Source organism: Hypanus sabinus, chromosome 10 (assembly GCF_030144855.1).
Source record: "Hypanus sabinus isolate sHypSab1 chromosome 10, sHypSab1.hap1, whole genome shotgun sequence".
In the NCBI taxonomy this organism is placed as follows: Eukaryota; Metazoa; Chordata; class Chondrichthyes; order Myliobatiformes; family Dasyatidae; genus Hypanus; species Hypanus sabinus.
This window is the reverse complement of record NC_082715.1, coordinates 153,148,147-153,165,987: the sequence shown is the minus strand read 5'-3', so window position 1 is coordinate 153,165,987 and position 17,841 is coordinate 153,148,147. Positions and strand designations below refer to the sequence as shown.

The 17,841-nt window shown below is 40.2% G+C and overlaps 1 protein-coding gene across 4 annotated transcripts in view; it reads right to left on the bottom strand.

Annotated features, from left to right (window-relative positions):
• The window catches only part of cabin1 (calcineurin binding protein 1), a 563,877-nt gene that overhangs the window by 155,994 nt on the left and 390,042 nt on the right, over nt 1–17,841 (bottom strand). For all 4 annotated transcript variants that reach the window (XM_059983285.1, XM_059983287.1, XM_059983286.1 and 1 more), the window contains 2 exons: nt 13,183–13,279; nt 11,834–12,448 (listed from right to left, as the gene is read on the bottom strand). In XM_059983285.1, the coding sequence (XP_059839268.1) occupies nt 11,834–12,448; nt 13,183–13,279 (712 nt within the window). The remainder of the gene's footprint in view (nt 1–11,833; nt 12,449–13,182; nt 13,280–17,841) is intronic.

The window sequence follows — 17,841 nt, the reverse complement described above, 5'->3', positions numbered from 1 at the left end:
TGCCCAAGGAGTGACTGGATCCATTCCAATTTGCCTACAGTAATAACAGGACAACAGCAGATGCCATCTCATTGGCTATTCACTCAGCTGTGGAGCATACACCTCAGCATTTAATGCTATCGTCTCTTCAAAACAAATAAGCTCCAATACCTAGACCTCAATAACCTCCTTGTGTAACTAGATTCTCAATTTCCTTACTTGCAGACCCCAGTCAGTATGGGTTAGCACCATCTCCTTCACAATCACCACCAACACAGGTGCACCACAAGACTGAGTTGGCTGAATCAAACAAAGGTGGTGACAAATCAATGTATAGGAAGAAGACTGTAAATCTAGTTGAGTGGTTCCACAACAACAACCTCTCACTCAATGTCAGCAAAACCACAGGAGGATGAAACTGGGGGTCCATGAGCCAATGCTCATTAGGGGATCAGAGGTGAAGAGGGTCAGTAACTTTAACCTTATCGGCATTATCATATCAGACGATTTGCTCTGGGAGCAGCATGTAAATGCCATTTCAAAGTAAGTATGGCAGCACCTCAACTTTCTCAGAGGTTTGCGCAGATTTGGCATGTCAGCTAAAACTTTGACAAACTTCTATAGATGTAGTGGAGAGTATCTTGACTGGTTGCATCAAGGTCTGGTCTGGAAACAACAGTGCCCAAGAATGGAAATGTCTACAAAATTGCTGGATACTGCCTAGTTCATCACAGGAAAAGTCATCCTCAACATTGAGCATGTTGACAAAAAGTGCTATCACAAGAAAGCAGCATCCATCACCAAGGAACTCCACAATCCAGATCTCTTCTTGCTGCTAAAATGAGCAAGGAGGTACAAGAGCCTTAGGTCCCATACCACCAGTTATTACCCTTCAACCAGAAGGCTCCCAAAACCAGCATAAACTTCTTTGTTCACAACACTGATCACTGAACACAAGTCAAAGACTCACTCTCAAGGACTCTACAACTCCCATTCTCAGTGTTCTTTATTTATTATTGCTCATTTATTTTTGTATTTGCACAATATCTTAGTATTTGTGTGCAACTTTTCATTGATTGTCCCCTCTTTGTATTACTGTGAATGCTTGCAAGAAAATGAATCTTGGTGATATAAACTTAATTTGATAATAAATTTACTTTAAACTTTGAACAATGAAAATTGTTTTAAATAGACAATTGGGCTTGGGAGAAGTGTGCAAATATTGACAAAAAGAAGTTTTAAAGAAGCATGGCTAGCCCTGATTGAATAAGATCAGTACCGCACTGATTCAGCATCCAATTTCCATGGAAAATATAACTTAACCCATTCATCCTTAACATTTTTAAAAAAATGACTTCAATGTTCTTTTTTAAAGTTCCTCAGCCTACTTAGCTGATCAAGATCCCATTGTGATTTTTGAATACCTTCTTCACTGTCATTATACCACCTACTTTAGTGTCACCTTCCAACTTACCAATCATGCCTTGTATTAAGTTAAAGTGGTTTCCAACAAAGCAAAACCCAATTGTATGAATGGCAGCAATGCTTCACTACCAGATGAACTCAACGCCTTCTATGTACGCTTTGAAAGGCAGAAACACAAACGCACTGGTGAAGATCACTGCTGCGCCTAATGATCCTGTGATCTCCATCTCAGAGGCCAATGTTAGGCTGTCTTTAAAGAGAGTGAACCCTCGCAAGGCAAAAGGTCCTGATGGCGTACCTGGTAAGGCTCTGAAAACCTCTGCCGACCAACTAATGGGAGTATTCAAGGACATTTTCAATCTCTCACTGCTACGGGCGGAAGTTCCCACTTGCCTCAGAAAGGCAACAACTATACCAGTGCCTAAGAAGAATAATGTGAGCTGCCTTAATGACCATCGCCCGGTAGCACTCACATCTACAGTGAAGAAATGCTTTGAGAGATAGGTCATGACTAGACTGAACTCCTGCCCCAGCAAGGACCTGGATCCATTGCAATTTGCCTATCGCCACAATAGGTCTATGGCAGACACAATCTCAATGGCTCCTCATATGGCTTTAGACCACCTGGACAACACAAATACTTACATCAGGACCTGTTCATCGACAATAGCTCAGCATTTAATACCATCATTCCCACAATCCTGATTGAGAAGTTGCAGAACCTGGGCCTCTGTACCTCCCCCTGCAACTGGATCCTCGACTTCCTAACCGGAAGACCACAATCTGTGCAGATTGGTGATAACATATCCTCCTCGCTGACAATCAACACTGGTGCACCTCAGCATTGTATGCTTAGCCCACTGATCTACTCTCTATACACATATGACTGTGTGGCTAGGCATAGCACAAACACCATCTATAAATTTGATGACGATACAACCACTGTTGGTAGAATCTCAAGTGGTGACGAGAGGGTGTACAGGAGTGAGATATGCCAATTAGTGGAGTGGTGCCACAGCAACAACCTGGCACTCAACGTCAGTAAGATGAGAGAGCTGATTGTGGACTTCAGGAAGTGTAAGACGAAGAAACACATACCAATCCTCATACAGAAGTCAGCAGTTTCAAGTTCCTGGGTGTCAAGATCTCTGAGGATCTAACCTGGTCCCAATATATCGATGTAGTTATAAAGAAGGAAAGACAGCGGCTATACTTCATTAGGAATTTGAAAAGATTTGGCATGTCAAGAAATACACTCAAAAACTTCTATAGTTGTACCGTGGAGAGCATTATGACAGGCTGCATCACTGTCTGGTACTGCACAGGACCAAAACAAGCTGCAGAGGTTGTAAATCTAGTCAGCTTCATCTTGGTACTAGCCTACAAAATACCCAGGACATCTTCAAGGAGCGGTGTCTCAGAAAGGCAGCGTCCATTATTAAGGACCTCCAGTACCCAGAGCATGCCCTTTTCTCACTGATACTATCAGGTAGGAGGTACAGAAGCCTGAAGGTACACACTCAGCGATTCAGGAAGAGCTTTTTCCCCTCTGTCATCTGATTCCAAAATAGACATTGAATCTTTGGACACTACCTCACTTGTTTTTAATATATAGTGTTTCTGATGCTATTTTTACCTATTTAATATACATAATTGATTTACTTGTTTATTTATTATTATTATTTACTTTTTCTCTGCTATATTATGCATTGCATTGATCGGCTGCTGCTAAGTTAACAAATTTCACATCCCATGCAGGTGATAATAAACCTGATTCTGATTCTGAATGGAGTTAGATTCATTGCTATCAATGATGAAGCACTGACCTGTTCAGTGGTGTTTCTAATGAATTTTCAATGACTTCTCCCTCCATAGAAGATCATATAAGAACACCTCTCTGTCTCCTACAGCTTATGCAATAAAATCCCCCTAGCCAGTCTAAAACACAGTCTCTCAAGTTCTGGCAGCACCCCTGTAATTTTTTTTCTGCTCACTTTCCTGTTCACTATAATCTTTCCTGTAGCAAGGCAACCAAACCTGAATACAATACTCCAAGAGCAGCCTCATCATCAATACAACTCCAGCATGACCTCTCAGATCTTATACTCGGTGCCCTGATATATGAAGGCCAGCATAATCAAATACTTTTTTTACCACCCTGTCCACCTGTGACTCCACTTTCAGGGTCAATAACACTTCCCAGGCCCTATTATTCATTGTGAAAGGTCTACCTGGATTTGACTTTCTAAAATGCAAAATGCAACATTCGCACTTATCTGAATCATGAACTTGAGGGCATAGGTAAGTGGGAAGAGATTTAAAAGAATCTTAATGGGGAGTTGTGTTTTTTTACACAAAGGTTGGTACCTATCTGGAATCAAGAGAAAATGGTTGAGGCAGATACAGTAACAACTTTTAAAAGACAGTTGGACAGGTACATGGATAGGAAAAATTTAAAAATTTTCAGTGCAAATCTGGCAAATGGGACTAGCTTGTATGGGGCACCTTGGTTTGAATGGACGAGTTAAGCTTAAGGGTCAGCTTCCATGCTGTGTGACTCAATCACTAATAAAAAACAAACTCATTCCTGAATATTAAACCATAAGATATAGGAGTAGAATTAGGCCATTAGGCCCATTGAGTCTGCTCTGCCATTTCATCATAGCTAACTCATTTTTCTCCTCAGCCCAATTTCTTGCCTTCTCCCTGTATCCCTTTATGCCCTGACTAATCAAGAATCTATCAACCTCTCCCTTCAATATACCCAATGACTCGGCCCCCACATCCATCTGTGGCAACAAATTCCACAGATTCACAGTGTCCTGATGAAGGATCTCAGCCCGAAACATTGACTGCTCGTTTCCACGGATGCTGCCCGACCTGCTGAGTTACTCCAGTGTGTTGTCTGTGTCCACAGATTCACCACTCTCTGGCTGAAGAAATTCCTCCTCATCCCCATTCAAAATGGATGTCTCTCTGTCTGAGACTGTGTCCTCTGGTCTTAGACGCTCCCAACATAGGAAACATCCTTCATCAGGTTTCAGCTCGAAACATTGACAGTTAAATTTTTTCCATAGATGCAGTCTGGCCGGCAGAGTTCCTCCAGCATTTTGTATGTTGGTTTGAATTTCCAGCATCTGCAGATTTTCTCGTGTATAGGATAGATCTTCCCTACATTCACTCTATTGAGGCCTTTCAACATCTGTTAGGTTTCAGTGAGATAGGTTCCTCTATTCTTCTGGATTCCAGCAAGTACAGGCCCAGAACCATCAAGCACTCCTCATATGATAACCCTTTCAAATCCTGGAGTTATTTTCATGAACTTCCTTAGAATCCTCTCCAGTTTCAGGTCACTCTTCCTTAGCTAAGGGGCCTAAAACTGCTCACAATACTCCAAACAAGGCCTCACCAGTGCCTTAAAAAACCTCAACATTACATCCTTGCTTTTATATCTAGCCCTCTCAAAATGAATGCATTTGCCTTCCACACCACCGACTCAACCTGCAAACTAACCTTTAGGAATTATGCACAAGGACTCCCAAGTCAATTTGCACCTCTGATTTATGAATTCTCTCTCCATTGAGAGAATAGTCTATGCTTTTATTTCTTCTAAGTGCAGGACCATACAATTCCCAACATTATATTCCATTTACCACTTCTTTGCTCTTTCTCCTAATCTGTCTGAGTTCTTCTGTAGCCTCTTTGCTTTCTCGACGACACTACATTGATTGGCCTAATCTCAAACAATAGGCCTGCAGGGAAGAAGTCATCTTTCTGATAAAATGGTGTCAAGAAAACAATCTCTCCCTCAATGTCGCAAAAACAAAGGATCGGGTTGTAGATTACAGGAAGAATGGAGATGGGCTAACCCCTATTGATGCCAATGGATCTGGGGTTGAGAGGGTAAACAGCTTTAAACTTCTCAGCATCCATATCACCGATGTCCTCACATGGTCTGTACACACCAGCTGTGTGGTGAAAAAGGCATCACAGCGCCTCTTTCACTTCAGACAGTTGAGGAAGTTTGATAAGGGCCCCCAAATCCCAAGAACTTTCTACAGGGACACAATTGAGAGCATCCTGACTGGCTGTATCACTGCCTGGTATGGGAACTGTACCTCCCTTAACTGCAGGATTCTACAGAGACAGCCTAGTGCAGCCTAGAACAATGGTGTTCGTTGAAAGTTTCTAGGTTGATGAACTTCCCATGATTCAGGACGAATACAAAGATAGGTGAGTAAAAAGGACCTGAAGGATCATCGGGGACCTGAGTCACCCCAACAACAAACTATTCCAGCTACTACCATCTGGGAAATGGTACCGCATAAAAGCCAGGACAAACTAACTCCGGGACAGCTTCTTCCACCAGGATCAGATTGATTAACTCACGCTGATTTGACTCTATCTCTATGCTGCATTGACTGTTTTTCTTTATTATAAATTCTTATAAATGACTATGATTGCACATTGCACATTCAGGAGGAGACATAACGTAAAGATTTTTACTCCTTGTGTGTGAAGGATGTAAGAAATAAAGTCAATTCAATTCAAAACAACATGTCCCTCCACCAATCTTCACATAGTCTGTAAACTCAGCCACAAACCCATCATTTCATCATCCAAATTAATAACATATAATGCAAAAAAGAAGTGGTCCCAACACAGACCCCTGTGGAGCACCACTAGTCACTGTCAGCCTACCAGAAAAGGCTCCTTTTATTCCCACTTTTTGCCTCCTGCCAGTCAGCATAGTATATTTCCTATAACACCATGGGCTCTTAACATGCTAAGCTGCCTCATGTGTGGCACCATGTCAAGGACATTCTCAAAATCTAAGTACACAATATCCACTGAATCTCCTTTGTCTATACAGCATGTTATTTCCTCAAAGAATTCTAACAGATTTGTCAGGCAAGATTTTTCCTTGAGGAAACCATGCTGACTATGATATTTTATCATGTTCCTCCAAATACCCCAAAACCACATCCTTAGCAATTGATTCCAACACCTTCCCAACCACTTAGGTCAGACTATTTGGCCTCACTCTCTCCTTTCTTGAAGAGTGGAGTGACATTTCCTGTCCTCCAGAACTATGTCAGAATCCACTGATTTTTGAAAGATCATTACTAATACCTCCACAATCTCTTCAGCCATTTCTTTCAGAACCCTGGGGTCTAGACCATTTGACCCAGACATTTTTGTTTCCCAAGCACCTTCTCCTTAGTAATGGCAACTTCACACATTTCTGCTCCCCAACACTCACGAACTTCCAACATACAGCTATTGTCTTCCACTGTAAAAGCTGACGCAAAATATTTATTCAGTTTGTTTGTCATTTCTCATTACCTTTCCAGCATTATTTTCCAGTGGTTCGATATCTACTCTTGCCTCTCTTTTACACATTATACATATGAAGAAACTTGTTGTACTCTCTTTAATATTAAACACTGGTTTACCTTCGTATTCCATCTTTTCATTCTTAATGATTCTTTTTAGTTGTCTTCTGTTGGTTTTTAAAAACTTCACCATAATTTTTGCCCTCTCTTTGGCTTTTATGTTGGCTTTGACTTCTCTAGTCAGCCACGGTTGTATCATCCTGCCTTTAGAATGCTTCTTTGGGATGTATCTATCCAGCACCTTCCGAATTGCTCCCAGAAAGTCCAGTCATTGCTACTCTGCCATCATCCCTGCTAGTGTTCCCTTCCAATCAATTTTGCTCCACTCTTCGCTTGTCTCTATAATTCCCTTTTCTTCATTGTAATATTGATACATCTGACTTTAGCTTCCCTTCCTCAAATTTCAGGGTGAATTCTATCATATTATGATTACTTAACCCTGAGAGTTCCTTTACCTTAATCAATTCTGGTTCATTACACAATGCTCGATCCAGATTCCTAGTGGGCTTAACCATAAGCAACTCTAAAAAGCCATCTCGTAGGCATTCTACAAATCTCGCCTCCTCCCTTTTTGGGCTCCAGCACCAACCCGATTTTTCCAATCTACCTGCATTTTGATTACACCAGGGTCGTTACAGACTTTATTAAAACAGCTATGGATGAGTGCGTCCCCACAAAATCGTTCAGGGATTTCCCAGTTAGAAGCCCTGGATGAACAATGAAATCTGGAATCTGCTGAGAGCCAGATCAGAGGTATTCAAGTTTGGAGATCAAGAATGCTACATGAAGTGCTGGTATGAAAGCCGTATCTCGGGCTGGAATGTCATAACCTCCTACAAAATTAAATCTTGCGACATAGGCGACAGCAGAGCTTCACTTCCAGATGAGCTCAATGCTCAATACTCGCTTTGATCACCAGAACAGGGAGGAGCCATCACATGCCCCCATGTCTCCCAATGGTCTCAGAACCTGAAAATGACATGGATCCTCACTACCTAGGCCATGTGCTTTTCCCACTGCTGCTATCAGTAGAAGGTACAGTTACTACCCCTCAACCACCAGGCTCTTGAACAAAAGGAGGTAACTACACTCATTTAAGGGCTCTTTTATCTTGTTATTTCTTGTTATTTATTTATTATCTGCATTAGCACAGCTTGTTTACAGTTACTGTTCTATAGATCTAGAAACATAGAAAACCTACAGCACAATACATGTACTTACTTTAGAAATTACCGAGGGTTACCATAGCCCTCTATTTTTCTAAGCTCCATGTACCAATCGTATATAACATATAACAATCACAGCACGGAAACAGGCCATCTCAGCCCTCCTAGTCCATGCCGAACTCTTAATCTCACCTAGTCCCACCTACCCACACTCAGCCCATAACCCTCCACTCCTTTCCTGTCCATATACCTATCCAATTTTACCTTAAATGACACAACTGAACTGGCCTCTACTACTTCTACAGGAAGCTCATTCCACACAGCTATCACTCTCTGAGTAAAGAAATACCCCCTCGTGTTCCCCTTAAACTTCTGCCCCCTAACTCTCAAATCATGTCCTCTCGTTTGAATCTCAATGGAAACAGCCTATTCACGTCAACTCTATCCCTCTCAAAATTTTAAATACCTCGATCAAATCCCCCCTCAACCTTCTACGCTCCAATGAATAGAGACCTAACTTGTTCAACCTTTCTTTGTAACTTAAGTGCTGAAACCCAGGTAACATCCTAGTAAATCGTCTCTGCACTCTCTCTAATTTATTGATATCTTTCCTATAATTCGGTGACCAGAACTGCACACAATATTCCAAATTTGGCCTTACCAATGCCTTGTACAATTTTAACATTACATCCCAACTTCTGTACTCAATGCTTTGATTTATAAAGGCCAGCGTTCCAAAAGCCTTCTTCACCACCCTATCCAGGAGCCTCTTAATAGAACCTATTGTATCCACCATACTTAGATTTGCTAAGTACGCCCACAGAAAAGGAATCTCAGGGTTGTACTTAGTGACATGGATGTACACTGATGATAAATTTTACTTTCAACTTTGATCTACTTTATTCTGTTATCCCCCTTTTACAACCTATCCCGTTGACTGAAATTTTGCCCTATCATCGGCCTCTCCTTGCTAGTCTAACTGCACACTGTCTCAGTTTGCAAACCAACTACCCCATCCTCAGCGCTATCACTCCAGTCCCCATCCCGTTCCTACTTTCCATTCAAGTCATTAACAAATATGGTGCAAAAATAAAGTCCGAGATGGACCATAAGTGAGTTCTCTATCCATACTGGGACTACTTTTAAGACTCCACAGAGTAAATTTTAATTCCTGAAAGTAGGTATGTTTGGATTAAGTGAGTTGTGAAAGCTGGGAAAAATATCACATTCCAGCCTGAAACTTTAATAGGGGCAGAAGAAAGGATGAACAGCCAACTACTCTCAGAAGAAGTAAGTTGAAGGCAGTGTCCATTAAATAGCAGAGAGTAGACTAAACCTGAGCACAACTATCCCTGACAGGTCATATTTCCCTTGGTAGCTGAAGAGAGGGTAGCCCTGTTTATTTTTAAGACAGTAAGTACCCTTAGAGCACTGTTTATAGGTCAGGGGGTACAACAATGCCAAACTCATCTCCTTGTCTATCTATTGCTAGAACTGAGCAATTTCAATCAAGGATTGCTGACCTCCACCCCTCACCATGCCATTTACCCTAGCCTGCTCTTGGAAATTATCTCCTCCAAAGTGTTCTCACCTAGTATCAGGCCAATCTGAGTAGGGAATACATTGGGGAAAATATCTGAACTAAAGCCTGCATTGATCTGGGAAATCCCAACCAACGTGTCTCCTCAGATCAACGCTCTTCTCACTACTACTATCAAACAGAAGGTACAGAAATTGTAGGTCCCACACCACTAGGTTCAGGAACAGTTATCCTTTAACTATCAGGTTCCTGAACCAACATAGATAACTTGGCTCACCTCAACTTTGAACTGATTCTATAACTTGTTCTAAGTATTATTTTATTTGCACAGTTTGTCTTCACATACACAGTGGTTACTTGTCAGTCTTTGTCTATGTATAACTATTCATGAAATTCTATCGAGATTCTATTTTGTTCTGTAAATGCCTCAAGAAATCTCAAAGTAGCATAAGGCAACACGCAAGTATTTTGATAATAAATTTACATTGAACTTTGAAATACTCAAAATGTTCACCTACATAAATTCTGTTGTTGTGTCCTATATGATTTATGCATAGTACATGGTCCTATACACATCAAAAAAGGATACCTGCACATTGACTATATAAATGGTATAGCAAGAAAATGCATTTTACTTCTTCCTGATCAAGTATTAAAAAAACTGGAAATTATTGGTAATTTCTATGATGCAGATGATATTTGTAATATTAGCAGGAATGAAGTTATGAACTATCTTCCAACATACCTCACAATTTGAGGAAAGTTTGGTTCTTTATCAGAATCAGAATCAGGTTTAACATCACCAGCATGAAATGAAATTTATTAGCTATACAGCAGCAGTACAATGAAGTAAGTACATGATAAATAAATACACAGAAAAAATGAATTACAGTAAATACTTGTATATATTTATATTTATTAAATAGTTAAGTTGAAATAGGTAGTGCAAAACAAAATTGAAATAAGTAGTGAGAAGTAAGTTCATGGGTTAAATGTACAGTTAGAAATTGGATGGCAGCTGAGAAGAAGCTGTTCCTGAATCACTGAGTGTGTGCCTTCAGGCTTCTGTATCTCCTTCCAGATGGTAACAATGAGAAGAGGGCATGTCCTGGGCTGTGGAGGGCATTAATGATGGACACCTCCTTCCTAAGGCACCGTTCCTTGAAGATGTTTTGAATACTACAGAGGTAAGTACGCATGACGGAGCTGACTAATAGTGCAAATTTCTGCAACTTACTTTGATCTTGTGCAGTAGCCCACATCAATACCAGAACAGTGCTGCAGCTGATCAGAATGCTCTCCACGGTACATTTGCAGAAGTTTGAGTGTTTTAGTTGACAAAACAAATCTCTTCAAACTCCTAATGTAATATAACCGCTGATTTGCTTTCTTTATAGCTTCATCAATATGTTGCATCAAGGTTAGGTCCTCAGAGATATTCACACCCAAGAACTTGAAATTTATTTTATCAAAAACCATTAACATTGTGCACATAAAACATACTTACTATGAGAAAGACATCTCTACAATCCGTCATCTTTGTTTCAGTAGGCAAAGTCTTCACCAACATCCGGAAACTTATTACACTTACTCTCATTTGCCTTTACCAGGGATACATAGCTGCCCCCAGATTAAGACGTTCCCATATCTCTTTGACATGACGCAAACTAAATTCTTTGACATGATACAGACACACCCCAGCACAATGTCACACTAATCCTAAGGCCTTATTGAAAGGATAAAGTGCCGTTTTAAAAAATGAATATACTCCACAGAATTCATAACCAAGTGTTCTTGCAGATGATACTAGGACACTTTACCAAGCAACATTTTGAGACGCCTCTTACATTTAAAAAAAAAATCCAATATAAATATTTCTTTGAAGAATGAACTTTTAAAACAATATCTGTTAAGGTATATAGCAAATAATAATTTCATCAACAACCAATTTTCAGATTTGAATGTGAATAGTAGATTGGATTTAAAATGCAGCTTAAGCAATTAGACTTCGGATGCCTGAATGCAGTCAGTGGAGAATAACATCCGTTTTGAATGACTGGAGTGTGGGTGCGAAGAAAGTGTGTGAAAAACTATATGTAATTTAAAGAAAGCATTGTGGACACATTGTAACTATAGAATTGTCCTACTGTTTCCTTTGATCTTTAGCATATAAAAGTGTCATGTACTATTGGTCGAGAGGCCTCTTCTTCCAAGAGTGTCTCAATATGATGCCTGCTGCTTGGTTTTGTTGAATAAAACACTTCTATATCCACTAGCTTCGGTGTCTCTCCAGTGACTTTGTTCACGTCGCAATATCCATGCCTTACCTGCTTGATCAGCATGTAGGTCTCTGACATGATTTTCTCAATCTTCCCAAGATCAACAGTCATAACCTTTTGACCTTGCTGCCAGACTCTGTATGCATCCAGCAGTAGAGTTTTCCCGGATTCAGTGTCATCTATCAGTTTTCTCTTCCTGCCCATTTTTCTGACCATTTGGTTGGCCACAATGTATGATGACCCTGTTGATCCTTGCTGTTTTGAACTGATGCTCAGCTCCTCCAAAGAAAGTTCAGCAGGTCTGCATTCAGAGCCCTTCCCCTCAGTGAGGCCAACAGTTTTGTTGTGGTCTGTATCCAAACCACCAGGAGGCTTGAATGAGAACTCCAATTTCCCTTGTGCAGAGCTGTCAAGTTCCATTGGTTCACCTGTGCCAGTGAACTCACTCAGAACTGCATCTTGTTCCATCTCCATGCACTTGGGAGTTTGGTCCCTTGGAATATCCTTTACTCCATTTTCTGTATTTTTTAAAGGCCCCTCAGTGATGGTGGGCTTTTTTGCCACATCACCTTTGTGCTCCTCAGCATTTGGCTTGTTTGAAACATCCGATGTCATTTCCCCCATTGGAGGAATTATTGATTTTGGAACCTGATCTTCGGATACCTAAGTAATGAGATGGAAAAATATTGGAGCATTCATTACACAAACCCATTTAATAGTAGTTTACGTTGACACTTATTTCAAAGCAAATGCTCGCATGCCTCCTCCATTAATTCACATCCACCTCATTTTTTTTTAACCTGTGGATATCCACAGTGCTGCAGTGCACAGGTTAGAACAGGACTTGACTCTCATTACCTTCTTGTTTCATTAGATAGCAGCACCTTAAGCCTTACAGAGGATCCTCCATCTACAACTCTCAGGGGCAATGGTATTCCTGGTGTGAGAACTTGTGACCAGTGCTGTCACAATCTAGAGTTCAGTCTCCCTCACCAGAAGTGCCACAATGTTACTTTGAATAGCTTGGAAAGTATCATAAAACATAAACATAGTTTACAAGCAAAAAAATTCAGATCCCTAGCAACATGTGTATGATATCTGCACCAAGTTCCCAACACTGGTCAGCATTTCTACAGGCAGCACTATACCCAGGTGCATAAAGAAAATCAAAGAATTCCATTCACTGAATATTTTAAATAAGAGCAGAAAATGCTGGAAACACTCAGCAAGTTGGACAACATTTGTGAAGTTTTCCACTAATGCTGTCTGACCTACTGAGAGATTCTCACATCTCAGTCATAAAAAAGCATGCTTGGCAATTTTATACACTGACCAATACAAAAAAGAAACATTAAAAAATTCTTGACAATTAACTATGTAATAATTTATAGCATTACCCCAGATAATTTCTTTAAGTTGTCCTCAAGCACTTTTACTGTCAATATTAATGCCCGCTTGGCAAGCACTTGACGATCCACATCACGTAAATATTTTCTGTGAAGAAGACCAGAGGGAAATCCATAAGAGCAGGCCTTTATACATTGATTAATGGAGCCACACAAATTTGTATTGTATGTGAGTCATGTATGTGAGTCAGTATGTGAGCTGAAACTAAATCTCAATCGGCTCTAAAAAAGGGAACAATCACATCTCTCATCTCAGTATTTGTAAATACTACAGCTCTAAATGCAATGGTGGATTTCAAAGCAAGTTAGAACAGCTTCAAAGACTAGTTTGTATAGGACAGCATATTTAGTGAGTTGTAGCGACGTTTTGAATTTTGGGAGGAAACTGAAACCCAGCAAATAAAAAAAGATCTTTGCTTTCCAATTTCCATTCATGCCTATAATTTGTGACCTATTTTGACATCATTTCCTTACATTCAAACCTCACTACCTTGCCCCTACTTATTTCTATAATATCCAAATAGTCAAGTACTCCAGTCTCTTGGTTAGCTTCTCTTTTCACTGTACTCTTGTTGGTCATCAGACTTTCTCCTATTGAATCCCCAAGGTCTGAAATTATATTCTGGATGTTCTCCAAACCCTCCCTCTACCTTTTACACCAAGCTTTTAACTAATGAGTGAAGAGGGATGGTGACTATATCTGTGCAGTCCACTGACATTGATTATAAGTATTGCATAACCCCATCAAGTTCAATGGCAACCTATAATCTGCTGGCTCTTACCAATGTGACCAACCTCTAACTCTCAAGTTACAAGTGGTTGCTAGGGACAGCTGCCCCATTTCTGCCCAGCAAGTTAGTTCAAATGCCATTAAGAAAAGGTAATAGATGCACAGCTTGCCCACAGCACATGAATGAATAAAATAGTTCTGAGATCAAAGTTCTCCTGCATTATGTCTATAGCACTTCGGCACAAGAACAGATTTTAAAATAATTTCAGATCAAATTTGAATAAAATGCTCTGTTTTCAGTATCTGGTTTGGAACACCAATGCCCTTCAATGAAAAATCCTACAAAAAGTAAGGCCCAGTCCATCATGGGTAAAACCCTCCTCATCATTGAGCACATCTACACAGAACGTTGTCACAGGAAATCAATAACCATTATCAAGGACATCTACCACCTAGGCCATGCTCTCTTCTCACTGCTGCCATCAGGAAGGTGGTACAGGAGCTTCAGGACTCACACCACCAGATTCAGGAATAGTTGTTACTCCACAATCATCAGGCTCCTGAACCAGAGGAGATAACTTCACTTGACTATACTTGCCTCATCACTATTCCCACTACCTATGGACTCATTTTCAAGGGCTCTTCATCTCATGCTCTTTATATTTATTGCAGAGTTATTTATTATTTTTTTCTTTCTTTTTTGTATTTGCAATTTGCTGTCTTTTGCAAACTGTTTGTCCACCCTGTTGGTGCAGTCTTTCATTGATTCTATTATGGTTATTCAATTTATTGAGTATGCCCACAAGAAAATGAATCTCAGAGTTGTATATAGTGACATAACAGTATGTGTCTAGAAATAAATTTACTTTTAACTTTTGAACTTTGAAAGAAATGTGTCAAGTATAGCAATAATGGTAAGCAACAAAGAAAGGATATAGTTTTCAAAGAGAACTTTTGCTGTATAGTATTAATTTGGGCACCTGTCAGTGGAGGTGACAAACCATGAAACAGCCAACCAAAGGTGTACTGGGTAGAGAAGATAAGGCAGCTGCCACGCAAAGCTATCTTTACATGGTTTTAATGTAGTTAAACTTATCACTGAGGAAAATAATCTGTAAATGGAAACTCTTACAAATATATTTATCCTTACACAACATGGGACTCCAAAAAAATACAGGTTTTTTAATGTAGGCTAATCAAATATGCCTTCTGACTACAATGGAACAGAACGTGACACCCTTGTCAAAATCTCTATGTAGAATAACAAGTAACGGAGAGATGCCACAGGCACAACATATGCTTTTTCCCAAATCAATCAGTGCCAGGAAATGTTCCTACTTTAAACAATAGCTAATTCTTACCACATGGAGGCTGGCCAGATAAGAAATATATATACCGTAAATTCCGGACTATAAGCCGCTACTTTTTTCCCACGCTTTGAACACTGCGGCCTATACTACGGCGCGGCTAATGCATGTTTCTTTTTCATGCCGCCAAAAACAGTTTGCCTCGTAACAGTAGACCAATAAAATTGATGAGTAGTTCACAGAGGTCCAATGAAATTGTACGATAAATCAAGCGCACTTTCACAATTAAATTATTGTAAATCAGTCATTTGTACTCACCCTCATCAACATGGAAAACACTCGAAGAAAAGCATATGATGCAGCTTTTAAGTTAAAGGCGATCGATCTGGCGGTTGAAGAAGGAAATCGAGTTGCTGCACATAATCTTGGCATAAATGAATCGATGGTGAGACGGTGGATACGCCAGTGTGAAGAACTGAGTCAATGCAAAAAGACGACAAAAGCTTTCAGAGGTAATCATAGCAGATGGCCCGAATTTGAAAACTTTCTTGAAGACTGGGTTAACACACAGAGAGCAGGCGGCCGCGGTGTTTCCACCGTGCAGATCAGACTGAAGGCTAAAGCAATCGCACCAAAATGAAAATCGAAGATTTTAGAGGTGGGCCATCGTGGTGTTTTAGATTTATGAGACGAAAAGGCCTGTCCGTCAGGGTACGCACAACTCTGTGTCAGCAGCTCCCTCCCGACCACGAGGAAAAACTTGCTAACTTCCGCACATTCACTCAAACAAAGATAGCGGAGAATTCCATCGGGCCAGATGATATCATAAATATGGATGAAGTACCTTTGACGTTTGACCTGCCTCTCACTCGGACTGTTAATAAAAAAGGTGACTCGTCCATCACACTGAAAACAAGTGGCCATGAGAGAACGCATTTTACTTGTGATCTGAGCTGCACAGCATCCGGATTAAAGCTTCCACCGATGGTGATTTTTTAAGCGGCTGACAATGAAAGTTCAGTGAAAGCTGCCATCAAGAGTACAAACTCAATTCCAGCTGTGATTCCTGGGGGCACCACGAAGTATTTGCAGCCACTGGACATCAGCGTGAACCGGGCATTTAAAGTGGCGCTGCGCGTTGAGTGGGAGGCTTGGATGACGAGCGGCAAGAAATCCTTTACCAAAACAGGACGCATGCGAAGAGCATCTTTAACTCAAGTCTGCCAGTGGATCCTAAATGCGTGGAGCCGTGTCACAACATCCACCATCACCAGCGGGTTTCGAAAGGCTGGACTGCTGCGTGATGAAGAGGACCGCGTGCGCTCAAGTGAGAGCGACAACGAAGAGACTGAAGTGAGTGACGAGATCCTGAGGTTTTATTCAATTCGGACACTGAAGGACTTTGATGGTTTTAGTGCGCAGGAGGAAGATGAAGAAGGCGATCAATAACTTTTCCTGGTAGGCTGCAGTATATATATATATTTTTTACCAGTCGTTAGGAGATATTGGAATGTTGTTCGTGCACTGTTCAGTAAAAAAGTATACGCAACGTAATTTGTGTGTTACCGATACGTATGTATATTTAAAAGTAGCTGTGTTACAGGCACTCTTCGAAAAAAAGCATTTGCAATATGTATTTGTTTATGTTACCATACGGATTTAATTAAAAGTTAAAAAATCCTCACGTGTAATATCTTTCTGTGTAAATATCTCATATTACAACGTGGGACACCTGCGGCTTAAAATCCGGTGCGGTCTGTACAAGTACAAAATTGATTTTCTTTCTAAAATTAGAGCGTGCAGCTTTTAATCAGGTGCGCTCTGTAGTCCGGAATCTACGGTATTTCAATCTGTTAATACATAATTTTTTTGACCAGTTGCCTTTAAAGAATTATAATAGAAGCTTATCCATTTAGAACTTGAACCAGCTCAGTGAATCTGACTCCACTTGAACACTCCTATGCCAATGCATACAAGACTAATCTTAATTTAAAAGCAATTCTCACTCACATAAAGTTTTACTTTAATCTTGCTGTCACAGTTAATTTAAAGCTATTTTCAGAGTTTATCTCATAACATGTAATATTTTATATATATCTCACCATACCTCATATTCTAACCGCTTCCCTCCCCGGCAAAGGGTTGTGGGGATTTTTTTTTGGCACCTACAGCAAAGTCTGGATCAGTCTTTCTGATGTTCCAGGAAGCAAGCAATCCTGGCAATGCCAGCACCATTTACTAACCACCCTCTAGTTACATTGCAATTCATCTTTTGAAGGTGAATTATTCTTTGATGTCATTTAATATGAGTTTACTCAGCCAACAGTTAAAAGTCAAACCGGGGTCACAGGTACAGCAGACTAGATAAGCAAAGGACATCACCGAACCAGTGGATTTTTAAATAATTACTAATGAGCCTGATTATTATTTTTACTTAAACCATTTCACTGAATTCAGATTCTTTAAGTAACATAGATTTTAAAAACTTGGAGAAGTCTATTACACTGGACAACAAATTTTTTTGAAAATGTTGCTTCCTCATCATTTTTTTTTTGTTTATGGTAGACCGCTTGAAGTTGAACACAGGTATAATTCAGACTACTTGCTTAAGGT